Source organism: Neomonachus schauinslandi, chromosome 14, assembly GCF_002201575.2.
Source record: "Neomonachus schauinslandi chromosome 14, ASM220157v2, whole genome shotgun sequence".
NCBI classification, from domain to species: Eukaryota; Metazoa; Chordata; class Mammalia; order Carnivora; family Phocidae; genus Neomonachus; species Neomonachus schauinslandi.
The window spans coordinates 70,677,169-70,693,961 of record NC_058416.1 but is presented as its reverse complement, the minus strand read 5'-3'; the positions used below and the strand labels follow the sequence as shown (position 1 = coordinate 70,693,961).

Sequence of the window (16,793 nt, the reverse complement as noted above, 5' to 3'; positions counted from 1 at the left end):
AAGACAAGCTCATCTGTTCCAGACTGGATTCGAGCATCCACACAGTTGAGCTCTGGATTCATTTGTTTCCCTTGCTGGAAATGGTCTAGCTCCATTTCTCTAAGTCAGTAGAGTGCAAGCTCTGCGCAGGCAAGGACGCACCCCTCCACCCCCACACACACCCCATATTGCTCTGCAGCCCAAACAGAGGGACATGAATGGGACTGCGAACCACGGGCAGGAAGTAGCTGCAGCCCCTGGTGGGGATGCCCAAGAGCATTTTTTCCCTTCATCTCTTGTCCTTTCTTGGCCTGAGGAAGGCCAGCTTGGTGCCTAGTCAGCTTTTCTCCGGCCCCTTCCGTCATGATGACTGTTGAGCATCACACTGGAATGCATTTGGAAGAAATGGGAGTTTTAACATGGCCTTCAGCTTGTTGGCCTATAGACATAGGATTATAGGACTCGGTCTTTTATTTAGACATTAAAACGAGGCCTTTCTGGGTTTAACTCATGTTAGGTTTTACAGCCGAACCCATGACCTCAACTGCTACATCTGGTGTCTCTTCTCCACCACACCCCCAGGCCCTGTCACTAGAATTGTTCCTAATGGCAGAAGCTGTCAGGACTTCTTGGCAGAGAAGGGGATGTTAGTTGGCAATTGGCATCCAAGTTCTGTGACTTGGTTAACTCTGTTCAGAGTGTGTTTGAGGGCTTAGTTCAAGAAAGCATGTGTTTTGTGAAGAAAAATGGGACTTAAATTTGAAAATGGTGTCCTTGGGATTCGTGTCTTTCAGAACTTGTATCATTCTGTTATCACAGAAGACACTTTTGGAACTTACGTTCTGTTGCTCTGTCCTGCCAGGGGGTAGAGGCCCCTGTCCGAGGACCCAGGACCCGTGTGTAGTAGAAGCCAAAGGCCTGGACCCAGGGAGCCAGGAGGATGACCTCTACTGTGAACCCCAAAAGCTTGCCCCCCCACAGGATAGAGAATTGCTCTTGTGCCCACAGCCCCCGCCCCAGCATCTGTGTCCCACAGCATTTTCTGCCTTCTGGGTTCCAGGTGCCAATCTAGGGGCCGGTGACTAAGGATGCTTGTGATAGTCACTGCCCCCAAGATCTTTGATTGTGAAGGACCCAGGCTTTTGCTTTGGGGGAGGGAGGTATCATTCTCACAGCCAGAAATCACGAAAAGCTCAATTGTGGGTTGCCTTGAAGTGCAGTCTTCTTTTTAACGAGGACTTCCCTTAAGTCGGAGTTAAAATAGCCTAAGTGTGTTTCTAGAAACCAAATAGTGAAACTGAGAAAGGAATCTGGCAGTTCTGGGGGGGGAGGAACAGGGAATGATGAGTTGGGGTTAAGAAGCCCACTGCCTGCCACCCTCTCCTCTGACCTCCTTAGGGCCTTGGTCTCTGTGGTTATCCATCTTGGCTGTGCCTAAGAATCAACCCAGAGAGCTTTCAAACCTACAGGCCAGGTCCACCTCCAGCCCAGTGCCCCTCAGTCTCTAGGGAGGGGTCTGCCCCTGTAATTTTGAAAAGCTCCCCAGGACATTCCAGGCTGGGCTTACAGCCACTGACCACCTTCTGCTGTTGCGTGCCATGGCATCATTTCTTGCCCTGAACTGTGATGTTCCTGTGTGTGTATGATATGCAGCAGAGTCACATCAGCTTCCAGAACCCTTCAGAAGGCGGAGTCACCGTGACTCTTGAGTGCCTGCTGCTCTGTGTGGGAACTGGGCCTGCAGGAGGACCAGGCAGGGCACCCAGGAGAGGAGAAGAATCCTGTTTGTAAGCAGTCAAGGGACGGGCCAGGTGCCCAGAAGAGACACGCAGAGCGGATGTGTCCTGTCCAAGGAGGCAGATGGAGCCTAAGCACTCACCATGTGCCAGGCATGGTCTCATCCAGTCTTCTAACATCTCTCAACAACTGTGAGAATACGACCTATTAGCATTGTCCCCATCGAACAGATGGAAGCACAGAAAGGCTGTCAAGTCTGCTCACCTGCAAGGTGAGCCAGGATTTCAGCCCAAGCTGTATGAAGGGATAGTGCCTCCCCCTCCCCTTGCCCCTTGGCAGTGCTAAAAAGAACCTGGGTTGGCCCATCCATTCACAGGTCCCCTTTAGGGTGTGTTTGTCCTCAAGGCCACCTTGGCTGGGGGCATCATCAAACTGATTGCACCCAGATAAGACTAGTATGACTGAGGAGGGAGCAGGGTGGGGGGGCCCTTGGGACTCTGCCCCTCGATAGAGGGAGAGATTTGGTTCTCTTGCTATTACAAATGATTGTGCTATGAAGTTGAGATAGTGAAACTGTATCATTCTGAAATTCTAATACAAAGTCACAGATTCAAGGACACGACACAACAGGGCACATGGGGGACCATTCTGAAACCACCTTGGTAGATCCTTAAGAAGTATACGGAATGAAAGTTGTATTGTTTGTGGACTTGCATTGGCTAAAATGGCAGTAGATGTAACTCCCTTGAATGAAATAGCCCCTCTGACAAAAACAAACATGAGCTTTCAAGCAAGAAACCCTGTAAAGGTAGAATTTTCCACCCTGCCACCACTCTTTATGTTGACTATAGGAGGTGCATGACATTTTGTAAAGGGAGTTTCAAAGATGAGGGAGTCCAAATGGGTTAGGATACGAGCTATCTGGAATTCCTTGTGGGATTGGGAAGTACAATACATAAGCTATTTATTAATGGGATACTCAGAGTTTCAGCATTCCTGTTGATATATGTGCACCACTTCTCTATCACACTTGATTATGGAAACTCCTAGCATAACCAGAGTATTTCAGTAGCCTGGGATTACCGAGAGAGATGAGGTCACATGTCAGCTATTTCGTGACTTTGGGAGGTAACCTCTGAGCCTCCAGCTATAAAATGGGAGTCAACAGCCCCTTGACTGCAGAGTTGCTGTGTAGAATCAGTGGGCCATTTGAAAGCACCTACTGCCTTGCCCGGTACATAATAGGTACTTTGCTTCCTTTCCCTTCTTGGAGTGTGATGCTTTGGGCCAGTACTACCCCGAGACCAGGCCAGAAAGGCCCTGCTTCTGAAGCTTCTGGCCACCAGGTGAGGAGTCCAAGGGGAAGCCCCCTTTTGAACCATTCTCGGGATCCTGAATTCCCCCCGCATGAGCCAATGCTGGCTTCCAGACCTCTTCTCCAGGACCATCCTCCTGGGGGCAGACCGCCCTGGGAGCACACCCCTATCCCCAAGGAGAGTAGACAGACCTTGGCCACGAGGCTGGGGCGTTTACTCACATGTGTACAGGCCCCTTCAAAATGCCGTGTGGGTCAGGAGTCAGCTTTCTCCACAATGACACATTCTGATGAGGAACGCTCATCAGAGGGAGTTAGAGAAATCTCAGTTGAATGTGATCTTTCAGGTCTTTATGGAGGTGTACATAAAGATAGAAGGGTAGCATATAATTTATTTCATGGTTTGTTGGCTCTTGTTCCAAGCCCCACAAATGTTAGGAGCAAGCCTGCCTCAGACATGCAAGAATTCTTTCATCCAGATTCTCTTCCTCCTAATACAAATAAGAAAAGCATATAATCAGAATAATCTCGGTTTTTCAAACAGTTTACCACCTAAGCAGGAATTGTCAAACACTTCCTTTGCCCCACCGTGAGCATGACCCCGTGCCGGTGAGAAAGCTTCTGGACCTTCACCAGTCCAACCAAATCAGGAGAGGTCCCAGAATGTGCATCTGACAGTCATCCCAGAGGCTCCCTGCAGCTTGGGCTCAGTGGTTCTCAGCCCTACCTGGATTTTAAGACTAACTGGGAAACTTTTAGAAAAATATTGCTGCCAGGGTTCCATTCCACAGAGATGAAGTCATCATCTCTAGGGGCGGGGCCCAGGCATGGGTATTTTTTCAATCTCCCAGGTTGCCTCCTCCTTGGGGCCAGGGGTGAGAACCAAGTCTCCCCTGCCTGATGGCTGAAGTGGCCTGGAGCTCAGCCCTAACCCTCAGAGAGTCTGTCCTCCACCTCTCACTGCGGAAGGGAGGCTGTAGGGTCTTCAGACTTTGTAGACACTGTTGTTCCTTGTGCAGCCCAAGTATGCCACCTAATTAACACTTGTTTCAATTATTAAACAAGTGTTAACCTGTCCTATGCAGAGAAGGGGGTGGTCCCTTTTAAAGTTCCTAGTTGCTGACTTTGGCCCTGAATTGGAACTTCTGAAAACTCAACCCAAGATAGCAGCTAAGAAGTTCTTCCAAAAGTTTCTCCGCCAGCCAGAGACGTCTCACGAAACAACCCAACTGCAGACGTTTTTCCATAACATCCCTTCACCCAGCAGTGGCCATGGGAAGGAGGGTGTGGACAGGCTTCCTGGGTTTTGGGTGCTCCTTGTCAGGTGTTAAAAACAAAGAGGATCATTGTGTTTCTTGGAACTGGTCTAAATGTCTGTGTTTAAGATTAAGATCTGGGGAAATGCATTTCCGTTTGAACCCAGTATTTTCTGATTGTGAAAAGGGTACCAATCTGTGCAATGGCGCCATGACACGGACTCCAGCTTTTTCTGTCGGTTCCTTTAATTAGGAGAAATTAAGTGGGGCTGCTACATATTTTGAGAATAAATAACACTATTTAAACTTAGGCAGCCTTAACCACGAACTTAACCGCTGAATTCTCGCTGCTACATGCCTCCTAAATAGATCAGCATAATCTTAACTAGGACTTAAAATGCATCATCTTCGTTCTGGAGCTCAGAACCAGCAGCCGACAGGAGCCTTTGGAGGCTTAATGACTTTAATTATGGCGAGCAATACCTTCTCCCGATGGGGAGGGGCGCGGCCGGCCGGGTAGGGTCAGCGAAGGCCGGATGGGAGCCCGCCCCCAGAGGCCGGCCCCACTGGGTGGGGAGAGGGACCGGGAGGGGGGGGGTGCGTGGGGAAGCGGAGAGGGAGGGACCCTGAAGGAGGGCGTGGAGAAGCAGGGCTAGGGGAGGGGCGGGGTTGAAGCTGGAGGGTGGAAAGGGAGGAGGGACCCTGGGGGGAGGCCGCGGGGGCCTCGGAGTTCTGAGCTGTGTTTGTGGTTTCGGCACTTTGATCTCCTGCCAGCGAAACCTGGAAGGTCAGGCCGGGCTGCAGCCAAGGCCTGGAGCGAGGAGCCGGGTGGAGCGGGCAGAGCTGCGCCACCCACCCGCACCTCCGCCCCTCTCCTCTCCCACTCCCGGAAAGTGGGCCTGCGTGGCTGCCCAGGCGCCCCCGTCCCTGCCCCTCTTTGCCCCTGTGGGGCCGTTTTGTGCGCCGATCTTCAGGCCGTGAATCAGGGGCTCCAAATCATGAAAGTAAATTAGCTCAACGCTCTACAGGTTTGGTTTGGTAGAATCATTCACGTTGCATATGCTTTAAAGAAAGCAGGTTATTTTTTAAGCTAGGTGCACCCCTTCCTCTCTACCCTGTCCCAGAGCAGCAGGTGATTGGTCTGGTGGTTTTGCGGGTGTTAGGGTCGTTTCCCTCAACACTTCTGACACCCGCCCCCTTCTTGGCACCAGCATTTTCTCACCGGTTACCCATGTGCTCTGGTGTGTGACCTCATTTCCTATGGAATGAAAGGTTTCTGTAGGAAAACAGGGCGCTGGTGAGACCGGCCTTGCAAGCCCCCTTGCCTGGCAGGAGTATCCCCTGTCGGAGCAGTGACTCATGCTTCAGGGAATGGCAGCTGACCAGAATGATCAAGAGCTTGGTGCCTGGGTGGTCACTACTAAGTGAAGAACACGGGGGAGGAGGAAAGGAAAAAGTGAGGAGGGAGGGTTTAGAATCCACTCAGCGGCCTCCAGAGGGCAGAGCATAAAGGGACCCAGTGAGTGGCGCCTGTTTGGACTACAGCAGGCCCAGCCAAGAGAGACGGGTGGGTGTCAGGCGTGGCCAGTCTCGGGGACTGGCTGGTTGGTCTCCATCCGCGCTCACAGTCCCTGTCCCTCCCCGACCACAGAGCAGGCCCTGCGGCAGTGGCGACAGACGCAGAGCTTGTTCCTGGCACCCTGCATTCCTGGCAATGATATGCCCGAGGCTCAAGCCTTAGGCGGATGTGCTCTCAAGCCTGTACTTTGGCCTCATTGTCCCAAACGAGGCTTTCATTGAGTTTGGGAGTTTGGACTCTGCCACCAGTTACCCCAGAAAGCCAAGCTTCCGGTCTTCACACCAGCTGGGGAAGGCAGACTGGTATCCGCTCACTTTCCCGAGGCAGGCCCCCATGGTCTCCACAGGTTTCAAGGTGTTCCGTAGGCTCCACCCGTCTTTTTAGGCTGAAGAAAAGCCCAAGGTCCCCTGAGTGATAATGGGAGGAAACTGTAAAAATCTGCATCTCGTGCCATCTGTTCCTGTGGATTTGCCCAAGGGTAGTCATTTGGTGAGAGTTTGCCTTGGGTCAGAGTTCTAAAAGGAGCTTGCATTCCTCCGCAGAGTGGAAGGAGTAAACATTGCAGGTGCACGGGCTTGTTTTCTAAGAGCTTTGACATCAGAGATGTGCTCACACGGAGGCCTGGGTCCTGATAAAGATCCACGAGGAGGCAGAGCCACTTGTCGTGGCTGGGGTCGAGGTTGCCCAGAGACCACAATGGCGGCATTAGAACTAACCACCAATAGGAGGCCCGTCAGCAAAGGCCGCAGCAGACGACGTGCCTGCGTAAGCCAAATCCTGAAAGTCTCAAATGCGCAGAATCTTGAGTTCCAAGAAGATCTGGTAGAGACCAGACCTTTCTCAATTTAAAAGTCAAAGGAAACTGGCGATCAGGTGGCCAGGAGCGAGCTACAGTCTGTGCTTGGGGGGGGGGGGGGGAAGTGTTTGATGCTAACCCCGAGGGCAAAAGCTGATCTTTTTGGGTTAATCAACAAACATTTCTTGGCCATTTACCCTGTGCCAGGCCCTTTGCTGGATTCTGGGAATTCGGCAGGAAAGAAGTCTGACACACTGGCCGCCCTCTAGTGAGGAGGCACTTTGAGTAAACAATGACAGTGTGAGGTCATAAGAGCTGCAATGGTGGGGCACGGTCAGGCCACGGGCAGTAACAGTGTGGAGGGAGTAACACCTAAGTCGACCAGAGTTAGAAGAGGGAAAGGCTAGTGGGCGTGGGGGAGGTAGTGTGTTGCTCCGCAGCAAGGATGCAGGCCATCAGAGAACTAGTAGAAGGTCAGCCCCGTTAGACTCAGGGGTGGGAGTGTGGAGTTTGCCATAAGCAGTGGGGAGGTCACGGCTTACGCTAAGAGCAGCACAGTTATTCGAGGAGAGTGGTGCAGGTCAGAGCTGTGATTTAGAAAGGTCCCTCTGCTGCAGGGTAGAGACCACCCTGGGGGGCTGCTGGGATGGGCTAGGGAACCCCCAAGGGAAAATGTTGTTGTGACTCAGTGGGGGTGAAAAAACGATGGATTTGGAAGATGAAATCAGCAAGTCTTGGTAAGCAGTTGAGTGTAGGGGTGAGGACAAAGGTTTAGCTTGGCCCCTGTGAGCCTAGGTTATAGGAGGGTGAGGACTGGATGAAGGGTAGGCCCACGGCAAGACTCCATGCATCCATATCAGCCTGAGCAAGAAATGACCCACAGAGGCCCCAGGACAGTGTGCTCTGCTTTGGAAATAGCCACAGAAGGAACTTGGGGATCCAAGTTGAAGCAGAATGCTGACACCAAGTCAGAGGAACCAAGCCCTGGGACTCTGATGCCATTTTGGATTCTCCGCAGTAGTGGTTCCCTTTAGGTCACACTGCTCTGTAAGTGTATCAAAGGAGAGCTGCAGGTGAATACTCTCTTGGGTAAAAAGAGATCTCCACGCCCTCATCCTGCTCCTTTCTAAGCAAGATCGCTTTTGCCAGGACAGTAGCAAGGGTGTCATGACAGGCACTTCTAGAAGGTCCCCGATTGTATCTTTCTTGGAATGTCTGGCACAGTTGGACCTCTTGAGTAGTTGTCAAATTGAACTATGTATTTGAATGTTTTCATACCAATAGCCATCTCATGTAGATTGCAGTGCGTGTTTTCTCTACTTGTTTTCCAGCTCAAAATGTAGATCTCTGTCATATCCCTCAGCCTTCTACTTACACCTTAGAGCAGGGCAATGAATAAGGGCTGATAGTCCTCTCTCGTTGGCATACCACACACCGTGGATCAGTGGGTTCCAAAACATCTTCCAGAGAAGGGAGGGTGTTGACAGGAGTTGTTGCAAAAGGATTTTGCATCCCCAAAAATGGGGGATCCTAGGTAGAGAAGAGCCTCTAGCATACCATTGCACTCTGTAGATGTCAGAGGTCACTGTAGAATATGCAGCATTTCTCAAAGGATGCTGACCCAGAAAATCTCATCCTGTGATGCATACTTTGGGAAAAGCGGCAGTAGAGACGTGAGATAACTGAGCCCATATTCATCATTTCTTAGCCATTTGCCCTTGGAACACACAGACTATTCCTTGTGACTCCCCTGCCCTCTTCAGAGAGGGCTGTGCCTGCATTGCTTGCAGAATGTGTGCTCCATGAGGACAGGGATCTACCACTTGCTGCCTCCTGCACACACAGGAACTGGTTAATTACTACTGTTAACAAATAAGTGAATAAATGGCACTACAGATAGAATTAAACTCAGTTCCCACCTACTATGGTAATTTGTTGAGTATGGACCATGCCCAAGGCAGTCTGCTTTGTTAGCCTTCATGGGGCCCACAGACTGGTCAGTAAGATCCACCTCCTGGTACCTTGAGACCCTGAGGGCAGGTTAGCCCAGCACCCAGGCCAGCCATTTACATGTACAATGTCTGTGCCCTTGGACTAGGCAGGACCACTTGTAGCTGTTTATTTAATAATAGATGCCACCAGGATGTGAGTATGAGAATATAAATATGGTACTGTTTATAATAGAGAAAATGTAGAAATCCGCTAAATGCCTGTCAGGGAGACAGTCTTAAACTCAGGTACAACCATGTAATGGAATGATATATGTAGCTGGTAAGAAGAATGACTTTTTTTTTTATATAAATGCATATAATATTGTTGAGTAAATTGAGTTAAGGTGAGGGAGGTACAGAATAGTATATACACACAATTTATTTGTGGTTTTTTAAGTGTGTTTTGATATGTGAGTGTATATGTGCATTTTATTCCTGCTAATATATGGGTTTAAAAAAAACAACATGGAAAGATATAAACCACACTGTTAATGTTATAAAGCCTAGGCTATAGGGGGTAATAGGTGAGTTCATTTTTGCTTTCAATTTCTAAATTATTTAAAAGTATTCACATTAAGCACATTTTAGTTTTATGAATAGCAAAAACATGAAAGATGGTGTTGAGGGGAAATGCATCATAGAAAGTGGTAAGCAGCAGAAGAGAAATCCTTAGAAATACTCGGGCCCAGAGAGGGGTAAGAGCTGCTTTAGGCTATAGAGAAGAACTTGTCAATCTTATGGGAGGGGAGGCACATGAATTTGACCTTGAAGAATCAGTAGGTATGATCAACACATGGTAGTTCACACTGGAGTATCTTTCTGCATATGAAGCATATGCAAAGAGTTACTCTCAAACTGACTTCTCCTAGCCAGCTCACCACAGGTCACTTTACCCAGAAGTTAAATGTGTTGACAAATTTGTCTTGTAATATCTGCGCCATCCTATTTTGTCGTTACAGGTAAGAGTTGAGTGGGTTTATAAGGAGGTGCATTAAGTGGATTTTATTATGACTCTTACGATTATCTTCATATTTTTTGGCCCTGGGCCTCCCCTCTAAGGAAATTGGAAGGTAAGCCACAATTTGTTCAGTGTAGCATTAATTATTATAATAAAAAACTGGAATAGTTCAAATAACAAAAATACATGAGTGAGTAGAGTATGTGAATGGATATTTCACAGCCTTAAAGGTGTCTATAAGAAATTTTTAATGACTTGTTGGAAGCTTATGATAAGTGTAAAAACAGAACAAAACAAAACAAAAATGAAAAAAAAAGTCTGTTTGGAGCCTCCATATGTCAAAACTTCTTAGAAGAGGTTGAAGACACAGGTCTTCGTATCAGCACTAACAATCCAACTTCCTTGGTTATCATATGGTCAGGAGTTTGGGACAAAGGAGACTTTTAGTCATCTTTTGGGTTATCTCCGATTAAGATGGTATTCTGTCAAAGATTTCCTGCAATAAAAGGCACTAGGGCCACCACATGTAGCGCTAGACCAACAGATAAACAAGGGTGAAAAAGGAGTCTATGCCCGGGGGTTGCTGGGAGTTACCAAGTCTGGGTGTAACTTGCACACACTGGGGAGAGCCCAGATCCATTCCTGATTGGAATTCCAGAATTTAATTGAAACTAAAGCAAACGGGAGGTTTTGACTTCTCCCACCCACAAGGTGGTGGTGGGACTATTCTCATCAGAATGCCTCATTCCCATCCGGAAATTCGAGACTCAAACATATGGATAGAAGCTCTTTCCTCCTGGGAAAACCACATCCACGTTCAGGGAGCAGCAACCCACGAGTATGGTCCCAGGAGACTTGCATTGAAGTAAGTGCCAACCACAGTAGGACCCTGTCTCCTGGGGCTTGAAATTCTGTACTTTGGGAAATCTAAGTGTGCAGATGTTTGCACTTTTGATACTCGTGTCCGTGGCTATGGACATTGGCTAGCCTTGGGGACAGGAGGGGAGTCAACCCAGGGTCCTGTTGCAGCCCTGGAAAGGTGAATAAAGGACCATGACAACCTTTTGTTCCATAGTCTACTGCTGGGCTTCCAGTCACCTGCTGGCTGCCCCTGCCTGACTGAGGCAGCAGAGGTGATGAAGGCTGGGGGGTGGGCATGCAGAGGGCATGAAAGGCAGACAGAGCCTTGGGCTGCTTTGAGGAGGCCTTCCCAAGACTTCGCACCTGTTTTCTGCTCTTCACACCCTTCTCATGCCCTTCTTTCTACACCAGTCTGTGCACAGTTCAAGGGTAACTGCCCACCGCAACTGTGGCCCAATTTACCAGTGACCTTCATCTAGCCTCATCCCCCCCCCCTTGCATCTTTTTCCATTCTTTCTTTGAAACAGCCTTATCTTGAGACTTTTGTGACTTTGTAAAGATAGGGTTTCTGATGATCACAAGACCACTAATCTCCCAACTATGTAATCTCCCAATCTATGGTTTAGATTTGTTTTGAATCGGTATTTAGGGGCAGGGTGGGGGGAGGGCGCCTGGGTGCCTCAGTTGGTTAAGCGTTGGACTCTTGATCTCAGCTCAGGTCTTGATCTCAGAGTTGTGAGTTCAAGCGCTTTGTTGGGCTCCATGCTGGGCGTGGAGCCTACTTAAGAAAAAAAAAAAAAAGAAAGAAACAAGATTTGGGCCCAGGCTTAACTAGGTAAAATGATGAAATGATCTCAGATGTGGAGATTGGTTCAGGAATATGCCTCGTCTATTTTTAAACTGAAAATGTGAGGTGAGGGGGAAAGTGTGACCAAGTAGTGTTCTGTGTTTTTTAATTTGCTTTGGGAATAGTATAATAAATTTGTCATTTTCTAAATCTGGATTCTTCATGGCCTATTTTACTTTTTTTATTTTTTATTTATTTATTTTTTTTAAGATTTTATTTATTTATTTGAGACAGAGAGAATGAGATACAGAGAGCATGAGAGGGAGGAGGGTCAGAGGGAGAAGCAGACTCCCTGCCGAGCAGGGAGCCCGATGCGGGACTCGATCCAGGGACTCCAGGATCATGACCTGAGCCGAAGGCAGTCGCTTAACCAACTGAGCCATCCAGGCGCCCTTCATGGCCTATTTTAAATCCTGGGTTGGCTCCTGACAGGCCAATTCTCAACAGGACCCTGGGTTGATTCCCCTCCTGTCTAGTCCTGGTATGGACAGGAAAAACAACCTTATTTTAATAGCAGCTTCCATTAATTTTTAAAGTAAGTCAACTGTGAGAATTCTCATTTTCTCAAACAAAATTTTTGTACTTGGATCCTGTGTATTAGTCTGGTTGTGTATGGGTCCATTAAATGGGTTTTAAGCACCTTATTCTTGGCCTGCTGTTTTTACTATAGAAACCAGGAGAGACCCTTCAACCATCCTAGATTTTGTTTAAAATGCCTTTTAAAAAGTGCCTGTCCCGGATGGGTCACGCGTCACCTCCAGATCCTTGAGACCTCCACGTTCCTTTGGACATGGGAAGCTTGGAAGTGTGACCAGCCCCATGGCTGAAGACCACACTACCCCAGGTCCTGCCTTTCATCGGGGGCCATCAGGCTCTCCAGGAGCACCAGCATCAAAGCCGGAGGTGTTCAGTACTCCTGATTGGGAGGGATTTGAATGCACAGTTCCCTCAGGTGCTGGTTGATATGCTTGATGGTGGAATGAAAGCCAAATAAAGGACAAGAGATCCTGTTGATTACCTGTTTTCAGTGCTGTTCCTTGGGGCCCTTCTGTATCTAGGGAAAATTTGTGAAGACTACGGTTTCACCTGAGTAGAAGACACAGCGCCTATTTCCTATTAACTCTGGGGCCCACGGACTGTTGGCTTCAGGCAAGGGGGTCTGTGCCCCTAAGAGCCTTTTGGAGCAAGGTGACGCCCCTGGCCTCAAACTTTCTCACTGGGCCATCATGTCCTCTCCCGCTGGAGGTGGGTGATAGGGCCACTGTGGCTCTTTCTTCATTGCTCTGGACAGTCCCCTGCCTCTCCATTGAGTGGCCAAGATTGGGAACTGGAAGGGACCCTAGTGGTAATAACTGGCTTCCTCCTCCTCTTACAGGTGGGGAAACTGAGACTGGGACTCAGATTCAGTGACTTGCCTACCATTGGCAAATTGTCAGTCCCAACTGCAGCTTGCTGGTGAGGCAGTGGGGTGGGATGGACAAGTGGTAGAAGGGACTTGAAATTGAGTCTCAGTTCAACAAGAAAGAGTCCCAGGGGAAGAAGGACAGCTTCTGCAGCACAGCACACAGGGCTCCCCGGGCTCATTAAGTTGCTGGGGACTTAGCAGTATCCGGAGGATTTCACAGTCCTGCGTCTTTGGTACATGGTGCAGGGACTGGTCTGGTAAAAGCTGTGGGATAAGACTGCCCTCTAGTGGGCTTGTGAAGCCATTGGTCCAGCTGCTTTCACATCTCCTTAGGTTCAGTGTTGCCTTCTTATGCTGCATCCCCGTAGTGATTATTTCCTCAGTAGGAATGCCTTCAATTCAAATTTTATTTTTTGTCACGCATTCTGGCTCATAGAGTTGATCTCTGAACACCAGCCATTATTTGCCCATCTTGTAGGAGGTTTGGCGTTTTATTTTGTTGTTGTTGTTTCTCCCCCACCTTAGAGGTATCTTACTTCTCTAATAAAATTCACGTTCCTAAAAGCAAGGGTTATATCTTATGTCTTGTGCTTCCACAGCTTTCATCCTGTTGTCTGCTTAGCTGGACATGAAATTAGAAGGTTCGCTGGGATAGAAAAGAATCCTCCCTCAAAACAGAATCCCACCACTTTACATTTGTTTCTAAAACATCCTCATCTCAGCTCTCTGATCCAGAGTTCCCCAAGTGGTTGAATCATCTGAATCCCTCAGAAAACTTCCAGAACTCCGTTTCCTGGGCCTTCCTCCAGCCCTGCTGAATCAGTCTCTGTGGTTTGAGCCAGGAAATCTGCTTTACAAACTTCCCAAGTGGTTTTTGATGTGTAGCCAGGTTTGTCAGCCAACTGCTCTAAATCCCCATTTACAATTTTTTTTTTCATAGCTGACAGCATCTCCAAAGGTTTTCAGCTTATGTCAGTTATTAAAATTGACCATTTTGAGATTTCTTTGGAAATATTTGGTGTGCTGTTCTAACTGCAGTCCTGGCTGACATGGGAAGGAAGAAGGACCACAAGAGAAGGACCAAAGGCATTTACTTGGGTTGCCAGGGGCTCTTTGTTCACAGCAGAAAATACTGAAACCAATACCTTCGTGCTGACTGGGCAGGTCGTTGATGTGTTTTTAATGTTTGGCCGGACAGGGAGACAGAGGTTAATCGAGTACCCAGTTCCTAATTTTCACCTATTCTGACTCTTCTGGTTCTCAGATTAGCCGTACAATGTAGGCGGCATTGTCCCTTTTCTTACAGATGGGAAAGTTGAGGCTTCGGGAAGTTAGTAACTTGCCCAGAGTCCTGGAAGTTGGTGACTGTCAGATTCTGCATTCGAATACAGGTCTGATTTCCAAGGCCAGCTTTGGCAAGGTAAGAGGACCAAGAGTGCCAACCTGTTCTTTTTAACTCTGCCAGGCCAAGCGGGCAGTGCAGCGGGGAGCTACTGCGGTCATCTTTGATGTGTCGGAAAACCCAGAAGCTATTGACCAGGTAAACCGCGTGGGGCACGCGGCATGGCCATCCCCCCGACAGAAGCACTGTTAGTTAGCTGGGCTCGTCACAGGGGCGTCCCCCTCGCCTCGGGGCTCGGCACTTGTCTGCTGACGCTAGAAACCCATGTTTAGACATCATTCCTACTCCGAGGCAAGGGTATTGAGTAGGCGTGAAGAGCCAGGAAGTTGGTGGTTGGGGGGCATCTTCAAAGACCCTTCTGGGCCTTCAGCCTGCCCAGTCCGTCCTAAAACAAGCATCATTCTCCGCCTTGTCCTTCAGAAGCTCCAAGGCTATAACGCTTGAGGACTTTGAGGATTTTCAAATGGCATTTGCTCTTCTTTTCCTTCAACCTCTCTCCGTCTCTCTTGCTTCTTAAAGCAAGAGCGTCTTTTAACCAGAACCGTCTTTTCTTCCTCAGCTAAACCAGGGCTCAGAAGACCCGCTCAAGAGGCCAGTGGTGTACGTGAAGGGTGCAGATGCCATCAAGCTGATGAACATTGTCAACAAGCAGAAAGTAGCTCGAGCGAGGATTCAGCACCGCCCCCCTCGAGTGAGCCTCGACGGGCACCCTCTCTGCTGCTCCCTGTGCCTTTATTCCCTTTGGGCTTTGGGCTTTTGTTCCTGTCTTCTTTCTGTGTCAAATGCTGATACAGCCTAGGTTCCTACAGTTTAGATCAGACGTAAGGCTGGAGGCGAAGGAGAAATGTTACCCATGTTTCTTTATTTTTTAAAGATTTTATTTATTTATTTGAGAGAGAGACAGAGAGTGTGCACGAATGGGGGGGTGGGGCTCAGAGGGAGAGAGAGAGTCTCAAGCAGACTCCGCACTGAGCGCAGAGCCTGATGCGGAGCTCGATCTCACTATCCTGAGATCATGACCTGAGCCAAAATCAAGAGCCAGACGTTTGACTGAGCCAGCCAGGCAACCCCCACCCGTGTTCCTTTAGAGAGGATTCGAAAAGACCTTCCAGAAATAGATGATTTTGGGCTAAAGTGTCTCTAGTCTCTTCCACCCGGCATTCCCTCTTGGTAGCCTCCTGTCCTTCTTTCTCTTCTGTCCTGCCTCCCTCTGAAAGGCTGAGGAGGATTGAAGGAAGGAGTACCCGGCTTCCTGTGTCCCCCTCCTTCCATTTGTCCCAGACTAGAGAAAAAGGCCTGTACTTTCTTTTTCCCGGAGGGTAAATTGCATTATTGAAAACCCCTAACTTAGTGCTCGCTTCGGCAGCCCACATACTGAAAACCCCTAACTTATATTTGAATCTGGAACACTTAGCTTTCAACTAGGATTGAAGTGTATGCCTTGCAGGTGGTTGATGAATAGCATTGAGGCTTCTCTTGAGCATGTCAAAGGGACACTGCTGGCCATTGACTCTTAACTGGCATCTTCTGCCCAAACCTCAGGCTGAAGGTTCTGGGAACCTGGGGCAGGTTTTATATATATATGTGGTTTATTTCCATATCACAAATATTCATATATAGGATGATTCTTTTGCACGCACAAAATATCTAGATACCCGCAGCATTCTATTAGCAAAACTCTATTCCTCTTGGCTAACTGCATGTCCTAGATGAGATGGCTTCAAGATTTTTGGAGGCAGTGTGTCCTGAGGAAAAGATAAGAACTCAAAGTAGAAGGGATTTGCAGAAGAACTGCCTTTGCTGGCTTCTTTTTAAAGGAAAAAAGAGCGCTTTGGTAAATGTGACTCATTGTAGTGGAAGCTGATATTTGTGGAAGCAGCATACAATTTTCTGAGTTGTTGTACACCATTAATTATATGGTTAGTAATCACTGTTCCCTCAAAACATGACACTCACTCCTTTGTCCCATAAATATGATATTTGTGTTTATTTGGATGGGCCTCTCATGCCGGTTACAGCGAACTTTGCGCTCTTCCATGGGGAGCTAGGCGTTCTGACGCGTGTGCTCTTGGCCGAGAGGAGGCCCGGCCGAGACTGCAGCAGGCCTCCCCCTAGCCACACCGTGGGGGGGCTGCCTGGGCCCGGAGAGCACAGCACGTGTGCAGGTTAGCAGAAGCCCAGGTGTTGCCTGCAGACGAGGGGAGAGACACACCCGAGTTGCCCCAACCTTATCCCAACCCGTGTGCCGATCCCCAGGCTGAAGAGACCTGTGACTCATCGTGTCTGTGTTCTGTTCCAGCAACCCACTGAGTACTTCGACATGGGGATTTTCCTGGCGTTCTTCGTCGTCGTCTCCTTGGTCTGTCTCATCCTCCTTGTCAAAATCAAGCTGAAGCAGCGGCGCAGTCAGGTAATACCTCGGAGCTGCCCACCAGCGCAGGTGCCCCGCCGCCTGTCCCTCGTGGAAACCAGGGTGGGGGCCCGAGCTCCACAGCCTGGTCCTGGTGACCTGGGCGCGGCAGAGATGGAGGAAAATGAGAGCAAAGCTTATCACCCTATGTCTTCTCTGTTCCAAAAGGGCCAGAACCACAAAGGCCGAGCACTGGGAGGGCTTCCAGCTAGGGGGTTTTCTCACAAAATGTCTCAGCGTTCACGTGGAGCCCTAGA

At 48.9% G+C, this 16,793-nt stretch overlaps 1 protein-coding gene across 1 annotated transcript in view; it reads left to right on the top strand.

Annotated features, from left to right (window-relative positions):
* ZNRF3 (zinc and ring finger 3) overlaps positions 1-16,793 on the top strand; it is a 57,323-nt gene that overhangs the window by 33,867 nt on the left and 6,663 nt on the right. Inside the window, exons 2-4 of the mRNA XM_021703513.2 lie at positions 14,190-14,264; positions 14,686-14,817; positions 16,426-16,536. Of these exons, the coding sequence (XP_021559188.1) occupies positions 14,190-14,264; positions 14,686-14,817; positions 16,426-16,536 (318 nt within the window). The remainder of the gene's footprint in view (positions 1-14,189; positions 14,265-14,685; positions 14,818-16,425; positions 16,537-16,793) is intronic.